Below are 13,515 nucleotides of genomic sequence, written 5' to 3' on the forward strand. Positions count from 1 at the left end.
CTAGTTGCATAATTGGGCTCAGAGGGTAATGGTTAATGAGTCATACTCTACCTGGAGGTGGGCAACAAGTGGAGCGGTGTAGTGATACCTGCTGGCACCTGCCCTGTTTAACAACTTTATCAATAACCTGAAGGAGGCAACAGGGTGTGCTGTCATCAAGTTTGCAATGACCCTAAATTGGGAGGAGCAGTTGGTACACTCAAAGACAGGGCCGCTGGAACATAAGCGCAAGGAATGGGCTGACTAGCATATTATGAAATACAAAAGGGACAAATGGAAGGTCCTGCAACTGGGAAGGACTTCCTTCCTCAAGAAGGAAGAACCCGTGTTCTTCCCTCCCAACAGCACAACACTGTTGTATTGTTGACAACAATACAGGCTGCAGCCTGACTGTCTGGGGAACAACTCTGCTGAAAAGGACCTGGGAACTTGGTAGACAGCAAGCTGTACATGAGGCAGCAGTGTGCACTGGCAGCAAAGGAAGCTATCAGCATGCTGCGTTAATAGCAACAGTATTAATAGGAGCATAGTCAGCAGATTGAGACAAGCTATTATCCTCCTTTACTTGGCTCTCATTAGGTCGCATTGAGAATACCCTGACCAGTTTTGGTTCCCCCAATACAAGAAAAACATTAATCTGGAGTGAGCTCAACAGAGAGCCATCAAGACGGTCACAGCTTGAATCATGTGTTCTATAAGGAGATGCTGAGGGAACTGGGCTTGTTTAGCCTGGAGAAGGGAAGGCTTGGGAGGGTTAAATATGACATAGCAGCAGCTTTCCAGTCCCTCCAAGCAGGTTACTGAGAGCATGCAGCCAGGTTGTGCATGCTCTGTAGGACAAGAGATGACTAACATAAAGTGAAACAAGGGCAGTTCTGACTTGATATAAGGAAAAACTTTTTCACCACAGAGATAATGAGGCAGTGGACCAGACTGCCTAAAGAGGTTGTACAGTCTCAATCCTTGGAGGTTTTTAAGACCCAGGTGGATAAAGCGCTGAGCAACCTGGTTTGATCTCACAGCTGACCCAGCTTTGAGAAAGAAGTTGGACTAGAGACCTGAGGTTCCTGCCAACTTGAATTATTCTAGAATGATTCTGTAACAAAGATCAGCTAGAAACCTGTTCAGGTTTGTTCTCAAGGCTTTTCTTAGAGCACTGTCAGCCTAGAATAGACATCCTCTTGCCTCCATACATCTGTGCTCACCTCATTGTCCACAGTGCTTGCAAGTGTACTTACCATGCTCCCGTGGAGCCTGCTAACAGGTATAGCCAGTTATACTTTCTTTAAACAGCAGAGTCAAGTAATACATTAGACATACATTAAAGTCTTAAAATTTCTAGTCATTTGTGCTCAACATCTTGTTTTTCTGTTGCTGAAATCATAGTGTATTTTCTAGCTGTTAGAACAACTGGCATAATGGAATACACGTATGTTATTTGTGTAACTACTTGTGTTGCCAGATTTACAGTGGTAGCCAAAAGGTAATACTGCTTACCTGAAGCTGAATGCAAATCTTTTGCTTTCATTAAGCAGGTCTAGTGGTAAGGAGACTCTTTAAAGTAAGAAAATGGATTTAGGTTTGTCTCTCCTTTCTCTTTCATCGTGGTTTAAAATGGAATAATGCCAGTGAACTCAGTGGACATATAGTGCCATAAAAATGCAACTGAAAGGAAAATCTTATTCTCAGTGGTCTCATTTCAGCACTTCCCTGGATCAGGTGATTGGTGTTGAGTAAGCTGTTTAAACCTGCCTACTCCTCCATTTCTCTGTAAATAACGGTTATCTAGAAAATACAGAAATTATTTGATTGTGCGAAAGTTTGTGCAAATATTATAAATACCATACTTTTGCTCTTGATGCATGTGCAAAATGACTGCATCCTCAGCCTAGCAAGGAGCAAGATGATGTCAAATTATGGTTAGTTCAAGAATGGCCATGTACATGTTGAGAAGGCAAAAATCTAGTGGAAATAAACTGTGGCCATTTCATGAGCAAATACATAATGAGAACTTACTGCCTACAGTGGAACTGCAGTTTGGTCATATATGTTTAACGCAAACCCAGATCCTAGGAACAATGATTGAAAGGGCTTGTTATTTCTCTCAGTCCATTGTGTTTGGATTTGTTTCAGATCATCATGCTAAATTCTGTCTCTGATCTGCATGGCTATATTGACAAAAGTCAGCTGACCCGGGAGCTGGGAGGAACCCTGGAGTATGGCCACAGTCAGTGGATACATCACCGAACTGTGAGTGTTGGTGTTGTTCCTACACGTGTCTACACCCAGAATTGCCTGGATGACAAATGTAGAGCAACCATTAAGTAATAACTCTTCAGCTGCATTTCAGCCTACAGATTCTGCTAGGGATTCATGGAAAGAGGAAATCCATGACTCAAATAGAGAAAGGTAAAATCCCCAGAAGTTTGTGATAGTAGTAATCTGTCTCTCACTGTTGACCTGGACTAGGGCCTAACAGTGTCATAGTATTCTTACTCAGCAAGGCCCTTTGGCACATTCTTAGCTTTTGAATAATTGAGGAGATTCATAGGCCTTCAGCTCATGGTTGAAGTTGAACATATGCTTTAGCACTTTACTGAGTCAAAGGCCAAGATTCTCACTTTAATGATTAATTATGTCCATGTTTTTAAGAGAAGAAAAATACTCAAGACACTAGATTTTATTTTCCTTTGCTTTCATTTCTGTGCTATGTAAACATGCACTCCAGCTGGGTCTTATTTTGAGTAACTGAAGAACAGTTAATAATTGTAGGAAGGCAGAAATAAGTTCTGAGGAAACTTGTTACAGGTTTGTTTGTTCCCTTTTTGGGTTGGTTAATGCATCTTAGTGGATGCTTCAAAACAATGTAAACAGTTCATTATGGTGCCTAGAAAAGGTGACCCTTTACTAAAAACCAGACCCCAAACTGGCACATCAGCAGCCAAAATACTGTCTCATCCTATCTAAGAAAAAACGGGCAAAGCTGGGTCCTGATCCTGGAAAAGGAATTAACTTCCCGGAGACCGTATGCAATGTTTGCATCTGTCTTTGTGGGCCTACTTGCAAGGCTGGTATGTTAGAGCTTACATCTGAGTAGCCCCAATGTTTTGCAGTGTTCTGAGGAGCCTTGGGTTTGAGTCAGTTGTTGCTGACCTGCAGGTTAGGTCTAACACTCGGAAAAAGAGCTTTTCTGAGCTAGCTTTGTTAAGTCAAATCACTTTTGTCACTTCCTGCTATGATTTTCTGTGCTTTACTGTCTGTATAAAACGAAATTTTACTCTCGTTGAGAACCATCAAATATTTCAGGTTTCTAAATATGCAAACACAGAATCTGAATTTCCTCTAACACTGGTTTGCTACATTTATAGCTGTGTTGACTACAGTGAGGTTAGGATTGAGACAGGTGAAGAGGCTTACATGTTAAAAGTATCAAAAATATGAAAGTGTCCTTGCAGGGGGGGTGAGTCTGAAGGAATCATCTATATGAGCTTTCAAACAGCTAAAGGCTTGAAAAAATGAGGAAGGGAAGTAAAAAGAGGCACAAGAAAGACTGTATTTTTTTATTAATTACAGGAGTTTACATAAAGCATGAGTATATAGTTTGTTAAAATATGCAAATAAAAGTGAGCCAAGATTTGAGGTGAGTGTGGCTATGTAATCCTCAGATCTTTTAGTTAAATTTGTTTGAAAAACTTCTAGCAAGCACAGAGACTTGGAAAAAACCCACAGACATAACTTAGGTATGTGAAACAATTTATTGCTCATACACACAGGAGAGGGTGGGGGCAAGCATGCTATTAAGTGAAACACTGATAAGCTCATGCTGCATGGTGCAGTCAGCCAAGGAATCTCTGCTACATAAGAACTTGTCATCACGGAAGTGTCAGCCTCCATGGCACCTTGAAACAGCCTGACTTTCAGTCTTGCTGGGTTACTGTCCTCATCCCCTTTGCTGCTTCTCTTAGTGTTCTCATATCTTGTCCTGACAGTGCTTTTTTTCCTGAAACAGCTTTAAACTGTTGCTAAATGGTAATGACACAGCAATCTCACTGCATTGTTCTTTGTTTCTGCTTTCTTACCTTGGATGGCTAGAGGCCCATGAGCTTTCTTGCCCACAGAGTACATTTTGTGGCTTTTAGTAAACGGCCTTTGGTCGTGGATGGCTCTATCTGTGTTGCAGTCAGAAGTGTGACATTTCAGCCAACTTTAATCCAGTAGTTCCAGTGCTGAGAAGAGCAGGCTACAGCTGCTAAGCACTAAGCCAGAGCATATGTGCGTCTGTACTGCTTGTGTTGAAAGCAGGCATGAATTTAATGGGGAAAAAAGGGAAGAAGGCTATGAACCCTGGTAGCATTGCCTCAGCTGGGGCATGTTTCAGATCACATATGTGGAATGTAATTTTTCTCTGCACCTTTTGAATGAGGATCTACCTCCAGTTCGTTTTTCATTGAGCACACAGCATAATTTTAACTGTCATGGTTGCAAATAAGGAATTCCTATCATTGCTGGAGAAGGGAATGCAACTTGCAACAACTATGTAGTGTTTGACTGGGTGTAAGAGCATCCCTAGTGCTGTTGACTGGCTCAAACCATTGTGTGGTTTGGATCAAAAAGCATAAAGAATAAAGAACTATACAGGACAATACAGTCCCTAAAGAAATTGGGGCATGATCATGAAAAAACATCCCATGCAGTTACTTGCTACTACATACAAAGGTTTTAATCACATCTCACAAGTCTGAACGATATATCCTACTCTGAAAAGGCAGCATTCTTTTCAAGCCTTCCTCACTTCTCCTTTCTTCAGTAAAACCACAGATTTCTGACAAGTTGTGTTGGTGGTTGTGTTGGTTGTGACAAAGAAACAGCAATGCTCCAATGAATTTATGCATTTAAACTGTATTTGCGGTAAGTTGTTCTTGTATTTGTGTACTAATATGGACAGATGGGAGGGAGTGACTGGAATGCATCTAGTACAGATAGGCAGGATGGAGATACAGGATTTTCAAAAATCAGGGGGAAGACAGATTGCTGCTGAGAGAACAATGGCTGTATAAATATAAATGTAAAAAGGCTTTGCCCTATATACTTTCGGAGTCCCCTCAACTTAAAGCCTTAATTAAAATTTTAAACACAGCAGAATTTCCCAACAAGCATGGAAAGAGGATCTGGAGTTCCAGTCCTGGCTTTGAAGCTGATGTCCTCTGTGGTTTCATTATGTCTGTTAAGCTCTGGGAGTTCCCCAGCTGGTTCATGGAGATGACAATACTTGTAGGCCTGTGAAAAGATCATTTGTGACACAGGATTTTATTTTTAACTTTTAGTATATCCACCCAAAAAAGGGCAAAATGGCCAGCTTTACAGGCATTTAATACTTGCAGCGCAGCATGCCTGAAGGACTAAGCATTGTTAAAGGGCTAAGGGTAAATAACCAGGCTGTGACTTTATGCTCTTGCTTTTCTAGGCTATTGAAAACTTTGCAATGACAGTAAAAACAACAGCACAGATGCTACAGACCTTTGGAACAGACCTAGCAGAGACTGAACTTCCCAACGATGTGCAGTGCACAGAGGAGCTCCTCTCCACACACACTGACCACCATAGCAAGCTGAAGGTGAATGTTGTCTCATGACACCTCCATCAGCGTAGTATATGATTTTTGATTTAACAAAATTTTCTGCCATCATTTGGGAGTCCATTGTCTGGAAACTACTGAAGAGGAGAGAAACCTGGGTCAGGAGGTCGATTTGATTCAACTATGAAAAAAGACTTTTTACAGCTTCATGAACGATAGAACAGGGAAATGTCACTTCTGCCATATGAGAGGGTGTGATGGGATCACATCTGGAATAGCATGGGCTCCTGATGAAGAGTTCATCAGAAAGGATGAACTCATGCTGGGGCAGGTGTAGAGAACATTTGTGAGGATAATCCAGGAATAGACAGAATGATCTAACTAGATGATGACTGTCGTTTTGTTTTTTAAAAAAGTTGGGGCAAGTTTAGCTTTGCACAGTAAGGCTCAGAAGAAAACATTACTGCTGTCAACAAACACCTTAAGTTAAACACAGGAGAAAAAATACTACTAAACTATATTAGCACAAGAACAAGTTTTATGCAAGAAGTGTGCAGTGATGCGGAGACTCCTCAGCTGACATGTTAATGTTTGAGCTTCATTGTCCTTTTCTTTGCTCAACTTTCATGCTGGGAAGACACCTTCTTCTGTGGATCACTCCTTGATAGCTGACGTACTGTGGCTCAGCACGTCACAATGTTGTTTAAGGAAATCCCATTAAGAAGTGCAGTGTCTCAGCACAGTCTCTCAGCTCACTGAACGATCTGTGGCACACATTCAATTTGTGGTAGAATAATTTATTCTGCAAGTTGCCTGGTCAGAAATGCAATCTGCTCAGAAGTTATATACTGTTCCTTTTCTCATAAATATATCTACTATTCAAAGTGAATAGATGTAGTCTCTGCATTTCTAGAAAGACATATCATCTTTGGTAACCATTTATATTTTGTTCCAAGTATTTAATACCTACAAAAGAATCCTCCTTTAGCATTACGATGTTGTCCACCTAAGAGATGCAAGCATTGTTAGAATAACTACATACAATTTGTTTGGCTTGGTTTTTTTCCCCTCAGGATGAGCTGAAACTAGCTGTGAAGCAGGGGGCCACCCTACTGACATGCATTAGGGAGCCAGTCACCCGAAGCGCCAACAGCAAACTCAGTCCAGATGAACTGGAAAATGTGGCAACAGTAGAAAGGTCAGTGAAACTAGATTACCTTGTGCAACTTGCTGATTTATTCCTAAGAAATGCAAGTGTAATTTGAATGATTTAAATATGCAGGTTATAAATTCCCACTGGTTCAGCTCTTCAGGATTTATTGGACAGGTAACTTGGAGAAGGGAATAGCTTTGAGGAAGTTACTTGATTAAACTATCAAGGCAAGTTCAAACAAGTCCTGAATTTCATGGTAATTTTTGGTTGGACCACTAACTACCTGGCTGAAGATTTAATGTGGGACTTACTTTCCCCATAACATATGCATCCTCCAAACTTTTATGCCTGGTTAGAAAGTGGCATCTGAATCCATGTGAGATGAGAGGGTATGTGCTTGTACATGTCTGTGGAAACACTGGGGGAGGAACAGATGAAGATGATACTCTGAAACATGCCTCTTCACAGCTGCATAGAGAGAGAGAGTTCCCTATTCCTTCCTACAATGCTCGTTATTACCATAAAGCTTTTAGTCATTGTGTAGAAGTTTCTCCTGTGCCATGTGATGCAGTGGAAAGAGAAATGTCACGCTAGTGTTTCAGCGTGTCTGCATTCACTGGGAACAAAGCTGCCAAAAGTAAAGCTGAGCTGATATTTTTCACTGAATGCTTTAAAATCCTTTAAACAGTCATCCCAAAGGAATTTGCGAATTCATCTTGAATTCAACAACTAGCTTTGATTAAAAACACGTTTTTCAGGGATAGATTGAAAACAGAGCTTTGTTTTTGAGAGGAATAGGAGGGAGCTATTGGTGTTTGCTCCAATAATGTGATGATTCCAGCACTCACTGGGCTTGTAGGAGATCAGGCCTGGTCCCCTGCCTGCCCAAAGAGTGCCCATCTATTGAAATACAGGATATTCAGAGAAGACTTTCTTTTCTTTTTTTTTTTCTGTTTAAACTGTTCTACTTTGTAATATAATTAATAGGTCATTGAGGATGACTCACTAGTCTGGTGTCAGACATTTTACTCAAGATGTATGACACCTTGATATTAATTTCTTTGGGAATAAATGTTTCATCATTTACACAAAGTGAAACAATGTCCATGGGAGGCATTATGAGCTTCTAATCTATTGTTTTTAAGGGACTGGGAAAAATGATTCAGTCCTTGCCTATTTCTGATGGTTGAAGAAAATTAACAAGTTGTAGAGTTCTGCTTTAAACATTCCTTAAAATAATAATTGCATCATATTCAATCTGCATTAGCCTGGGGTGAATTATCTTTGAAGAATTGGGTGAAAGCTAGGAAGAGACAGCTGCCTTTGGCTGCCAGCACATGGAACAGCTCTGTGTTCCTGTTGCAGGTCAGGAGGCAGGACTGCAACTGCCACAGTGGATCCATGTAGTTGTCACTCATCAGTCACACTCCTGCCTGTCCCACTGCAAATTTCATTCTCTTTTGCTTAAGGGAAAGTTGACACAGAGCCTTCTTACATGGGTGTAGGCTCCCCACCATCTCCTTACTCTGCTTTCTGCCATCAATTGGTGTAACTTAAAAGAAATGAACTGTAGAAAATAAGTAAGTTCTTTTCATTCCAATTTCTTAACAGGTTGTTGGCTCAGTTGGATGAAACAGAAAAGGCTTTTGATCAATTTTGGACCAAGCATCACCTAAAACTAGAACAATGCCTGCAGCTTCGACACTTTGAACATGATTTTAGAGAGGTATTTCATTTGTTCATTCTGTCTAGCCTTCTCTGGTAAATAAGGTCAAATTTTACCCGTACATAGAGTATACTGGCAATCCAAAAAGGAGGTTGGGAGAGAAGCCCTTCATTATGAAATAGGAAATGGATATTCAAAAATTAAATTATTGACAGCTATCCGATATCTTACAACATTTGAATAAGGCACAGTGAGGAAAGTGCCAGCCTGTTAGGCCAAAATGTGAAACACCAACTTCTTGATAAATCATTTTGCGTTTATGTGTGATGTTACCAAATATCACTACTTCTGTGATGGTAAGTTGCAAATCCCACTCGAGTCAATGGAATACAGTTCAGAAAGCCCAACTGTCAGCTCAGAGGCTGGAGTAATACAGATTCTGGAGTAACATAGACTTTGGAGTTACAGGTCTTCAAAACTGTGTGCACCTAAATAAATAGTGAGAAGCAGGGCAACTCTTTGAAGAACAGTTGATTGTTGCTTTATTCCTTGGCTTTTCCATTTTGGAACAAGCTGAAAGACTAAACTTGAGATGCGGACTCCTCTAAAAGATGTAGGTGAATGTTTAGAAGCCATAGGTTTGTTATAATTTCATGCGTATCTTGTGATGGGGTTTTGGGTGGGTGTTTTTTTGTTTGTTCTTTGTTTTTTAGGTAAAACTGGTATTGGATAACCTCATGGAAGCACAAGCAGGTTTTGCTGACATTGGAGACAGTGTGACTCGAGTGGAGCACCTTCTAAGGGAACAGAAACAACTGGAAGAGAAAGGACAGGTTTGCACTCAATATAGTATTCTAGCTGCTATAGACATGATCTTCTAGACACTTCTCTGTCACTGTCCTTACATCACACTTACTCTCTTCTCATGAGTCATTATTTTAAACTGCGAAACTCAGATCCTAATTTCCAGAAGCCAGGGTTGTTCAGACCCAGTAGTTCCAGTTCGTTACTTGGAAAGCTAGAATCCAGGTCAAAAAATCGGTATTTAAAACCAGGAAAGGTTAGGTCCATCTTTGGAATCTGAAAAGCTTAGAATACTTAACAGGTTACCTTGGCCAGATAACTTTTAAGACTGTTCTATTCAGACTCATAGCAGTTTGAGGAACATCTATGCCTTCCAGTAAACACCTTTCTTTTCCAGACATTCGGACTTCGTAATTCCATCAACTGGTCAGCTGTGATATAAGTCACAGTATTATTAGAAAGCATTGAACAAATTAGTAAGTTGAATCAGAGGAGGATGCACATGAACAAATGGAAAAGCTGATGATCATCTTTTTTTAAGAATAGGATTAAGATTTAGAAATATTGTGACCTTTGCACAGCTCTTCTGCAGAAGCTTAAAGGAATAAAAGTTATAGTAACATGCATTTTCCTTCCGTTGTCAACATCACGTAACATATTGATGTGTGCTCTATTCCTGTTACCCACCTCTAATTTCATCCTATTGTGACTAAGCTTATAAACTGTACTCAGTCAGTAGGATCTGAAGACTTTTCCGAAATATATCTTGGAATAAAATATAAACTAAGGCATTTTAGACCTGGCAATTAGTGAGTGAAAAAAATATAGGGTTTTTGATTATTGGGAACTTTGCAGGGAAGAAACTTGTATAATGAATGTCCCCAGTATGTGAGAAAGAAGGCTGCATACACTCTCAGAATCACAGTTATCCCAGAATGATTAAGGATGGAAGGGACCTCTGGAGGTCATCTTGTTCAACGCCCCCGTTCAAGCGGGGCCACCTAGAGCAGGCTGCCCAGGAGGGCAGGTTGTCCAGATGGCTTTTTAGTATCTTCAAGGATGGAGACTCCACAACCTCTCTGGGCAACTTTTTCCAGTGCTCAGTCACCCTCACAGTAAAAAAGTGTTTCCTGATGTTCAGATGGAAGCTCTTGTGTTTCAATATACTTGCTGACAATGAAGTTGGTCTTCAATGTGAATATCAAGTAAGACATATCAGCTAGATTAATATCCCAAAGCTTTACCTCCAGGCTACAGCAGGGATTACAGAGATGGATTGTCTTTATTATGCATGTCATTTTAAGATCTATCTTTGGATTTTTTTTCTCATTAATTTCACAGGAACCTTTGGAGAAGGCCCAGTCTCTAGCTCTCCATGGAGAACAGCTCATCCAAAACAACCATTATGCAGTTGACTCCATTAGACCAAAGTGTGTTGAACTCAGGCGTATTTGTGATGACTTTACCAATGAGACCAAGAAAAAGTATGATATTTTGGGAAAGTCTCTTGAGCTGCATAAGCAGTTAGATAAGGTGAGTGAACCTTCTCAGATAACAGCCCTGGTAGGGTTCTACTGAAAATGAATGTTTTTATAAGCTCAAGTAATTTGGATGAAGAGAAAAAGTATTTATTCCTTTTTCTCCATTTCATTCAGAAACTGTTACTATAAAAATTGGAGCAGTAGCTTCCCATAATTATGACCTTAAAATGTAAGAAATAAAACTGAGAAGTTTGAGCTAAATTGAGCTAGGCCTAAATCTGAGATGAGAACCAAATGTATTCTGGTGCTTAAAAATGAACAGTTTACTGCTTGTTCAGTTGTTTTCACTTCTCTGCTGTAGCTAGAATAGCAAGCTAAATGCTTTGAGAACGTCCGCATGCTATTCTAGCCTCATCTGAAACAGGAATTACCAAAATTTTACAGTAAAAACCTGCTTTGGAGTATTTTTAACTGAGTTTTATAGGCCTAAGAAGTTTTGGGGAGTTTTGATATGGTTCAAATATTCGTTTCGGTTTTTGGATAATTGTGTGGCTGAACACCAAAATGAGGTAGTACAGCTGACAGATTCGATTTGCCACAACCACAGTAACACTTCTCCTCTTTGCTCAGAATATTATATTTTACATGTTACTAGACCATCTAGCCCATGAGAGCTGAATTGAACTTGCTATTGTTCTACATAGCTAGGTGGGGTGACTTGTTGCCAGGAACTATTGCGTGCTATGAAGTAACATTCATTCCCTTTAGTGACATGTTAGGGCAAATCTGTATTTCATGGAGTAGAAGCAACACTTCGCAACATGTACTGTCAGTGATGATGGAGTCCTTTTTTCCCCATTTTTCTTTAAAGGCAAGCCAATGGTGTGAGGCTGGAATCTACCTCTTAGCTTCCCAAGCTGTGGACAAGTGCCAGTCACAAGAGGGAGCTGAAACTGCGCTCGTTGAAATTGAGAAGTTCCTGGTAACAGCTAAGGAACACCAGCTCTCTAACCCGAAGGAGTTCTACAATCAGTTTGACATGATTCTCTCTCCCGAAATAAAGGTAAAACCCCTCAGATGTGCATGTGCTCACGTAGAATTTCAAAATTACCAATTGCCTTGCACATGAGAGTGTACTGGGCTATATATTTGAGTCTGCTCAAATATGCCTCTTGCCCTACACCAACAGGGCACAGAGGTGAGCACTTGGGGCAATAAGTTTTACTCAGATGAGTAGTCATGGAACACATACATGATTTTCTTCAGAGTAGTGCTAGAAAGAATGCATGAGTGACCATGTGCTACTCTGTGAAACTGAGATCTGTGCAGAGTGCATGGGCTGCATTGCATTAAACTGCAGCACAGTATGATCTTCAGCTCTAGTCTGAGTAACAGAAATCCGTTCTGAACTTGCTCAGTCCAGCACTGTCAACCATCTGTTGTTTACCTTTTGTTTGCCTAGGCCAATGCCCAAAGAATTCTACAAAAACTAGAAGATGTACAAGAAATGTTTGACAAGAGGCAAGTAAGTCTGAAGAAGCTGGCAGCCAAACAGACCCGGCCAGTACAACCTGTTGCCCCACATCCTGAATCTTCCCCAAAGCGAGCATCACCAAAGGTTACCAGACCCGCAGGAGTAGGTAGGCCGTGAACAGCTGCTTTCAGATACACACCAATGTTTTGTCCACACGGTCATGTTTAATTTTTGTTATCAGAATGAAAACTTGCATTTGATGTTCAGTGTCAGCCTTGTAGGCCTGGCTGTTAAAAATGAATGTGAAATATCTGTCACTGCAAGCATACAAACAAGGATGAATCAAAAAAAGTTCAGGCTTCTCTTCCTAGGTCTAATCTACAGACTACATTTCTATACTGTTTCTCAGTATGTCTTATATTGCTAAATCTTGAAAACCCAAACCAGGCTAGTCACTGCAAGTATGCAAAGTAAGCATGAGAACCTCTTTTACATTGCATATACTGTAATGTGAATATTTGGCTTTAAAGGATCACAATCCCTCAAGTTTCAATCAGATACTTGCAAAGGTTAAGGGTTCATCAGCGACACTGACTCATTTGTACAATTTTTGCTTTTTCCCCTCTACATAACTGTTTATTCACTTTCTAGTGTTGTTCTCTAATAACTATTAAAGTTGAACGTTGCTTCTGTTTGGAATTTACTGAAAGTTCCTGATTTGAGGTTAGCATGTGCCTTTAACTAAGATAGCTATTTTTTGCAAAAAAGAACATGGGTGAAGCTAATTTGAAACAGTGCATCTTGGAGACCAGCTACCCTGTATTTGGTGACAGGAAGGGGTTGTTCCTTGTTGGCAGAGATGGTTATAAGAAATTAAAAAATGGAACAGTAGGGCTTTTTAAAAGGGGAACCTTTGGCAAAAAGCTTTGAAAAAAACTAATTTGCATTAAGACCGTGCAATAAACTCTGTTTTCTCAACAGGAAGATTAGGACAGCCAGTAGCCTGACCATTTCGCTTTCTAGGCATACTATCACAAGGTCACACAAATGTCCCTGTTGTTCTCCTCTGCTCCCCAACACTCATCCTTTCTCACCAAGGAAGATCATCATCATCTTCCAGTTACCATGCCGGTTTGACATCTGTACTTTTTGCCCAAGCCATGCTAGCCATGTTCTTAACATACAACTGCTACCTCAAGTTTCAGCTTCACTATGGGCTTAAGGCAAGCTGAGACCACAATGCCTTTGAAGAGGTTCTGCTCTGCTACCTACACATCCTCCAGCAATGTTTTCCCCTCTTGCACTGTTGTTGGCAGTCAGTTAGCTGTATGAGTTGTGATTTACCTTGAAAACTCAATGAAC

The 13,515-nt window shown here is 40.4% G+C and overlaps 1 protein-coding gene across 1 annotated transcript in view; it reads left to right on the forward strand.

The window, feature by feature from the left end:
- The window catches only part of MCF2L2 (MCF.2 cell line derived transforming sequence-like 2), a 164,606-nt gene that overhangs the window by 45,412 nt on the left and 105,679 nt on the right, over window positions 1–13,515 (forward strand). The window contains exons 6-13 of the mRNA XM_072867200.1: window positions 2,134–2,250; window positions 5,465–5,614; window positions 6,649–6,773; window positions 8,340–8,454; window positions 9,108–9,227; window positions 10,540–10,731; window positions 11,551–11,742; window positions 12,142–12,319. Coding sequence (XP_072723301.1) covers window positions 2,134–2,250; window positions 5,465–5,614; window positions 6,649–6,773; window positions 8,340–8,454; window positions 9,108–9,227; window positions 10,540–10,731; window positions 11,551–11,742; window positions 12,142–12,319 — 1,189 coding nt within the window. The remainder of the gene's footprint in view (window positions 1–2,133; window positions 2,251–5,464; window positions 5,615–6,648; window positions 6,774–8,339; window positions 8,455–9,107; window positions 9,228–10,539; window positions 10,732–11,550; window positions 11,743–12,141; window positions 12,320–13,515) is intronic.

The sequence above is a fragment of the Ciconia boyciana genome, chromosome 7 (genome assembly GCF_034638445.1).
Source record: "Ciconia boyciana chromosome 7, ASM3463844v1, whole genome shotgun sequence".
NCBI lineage: Eukaryota > Metazoa > Chordata > Aves > Ciconiiformes > Ciconiidae > Ciconia > Ciconia boyciana.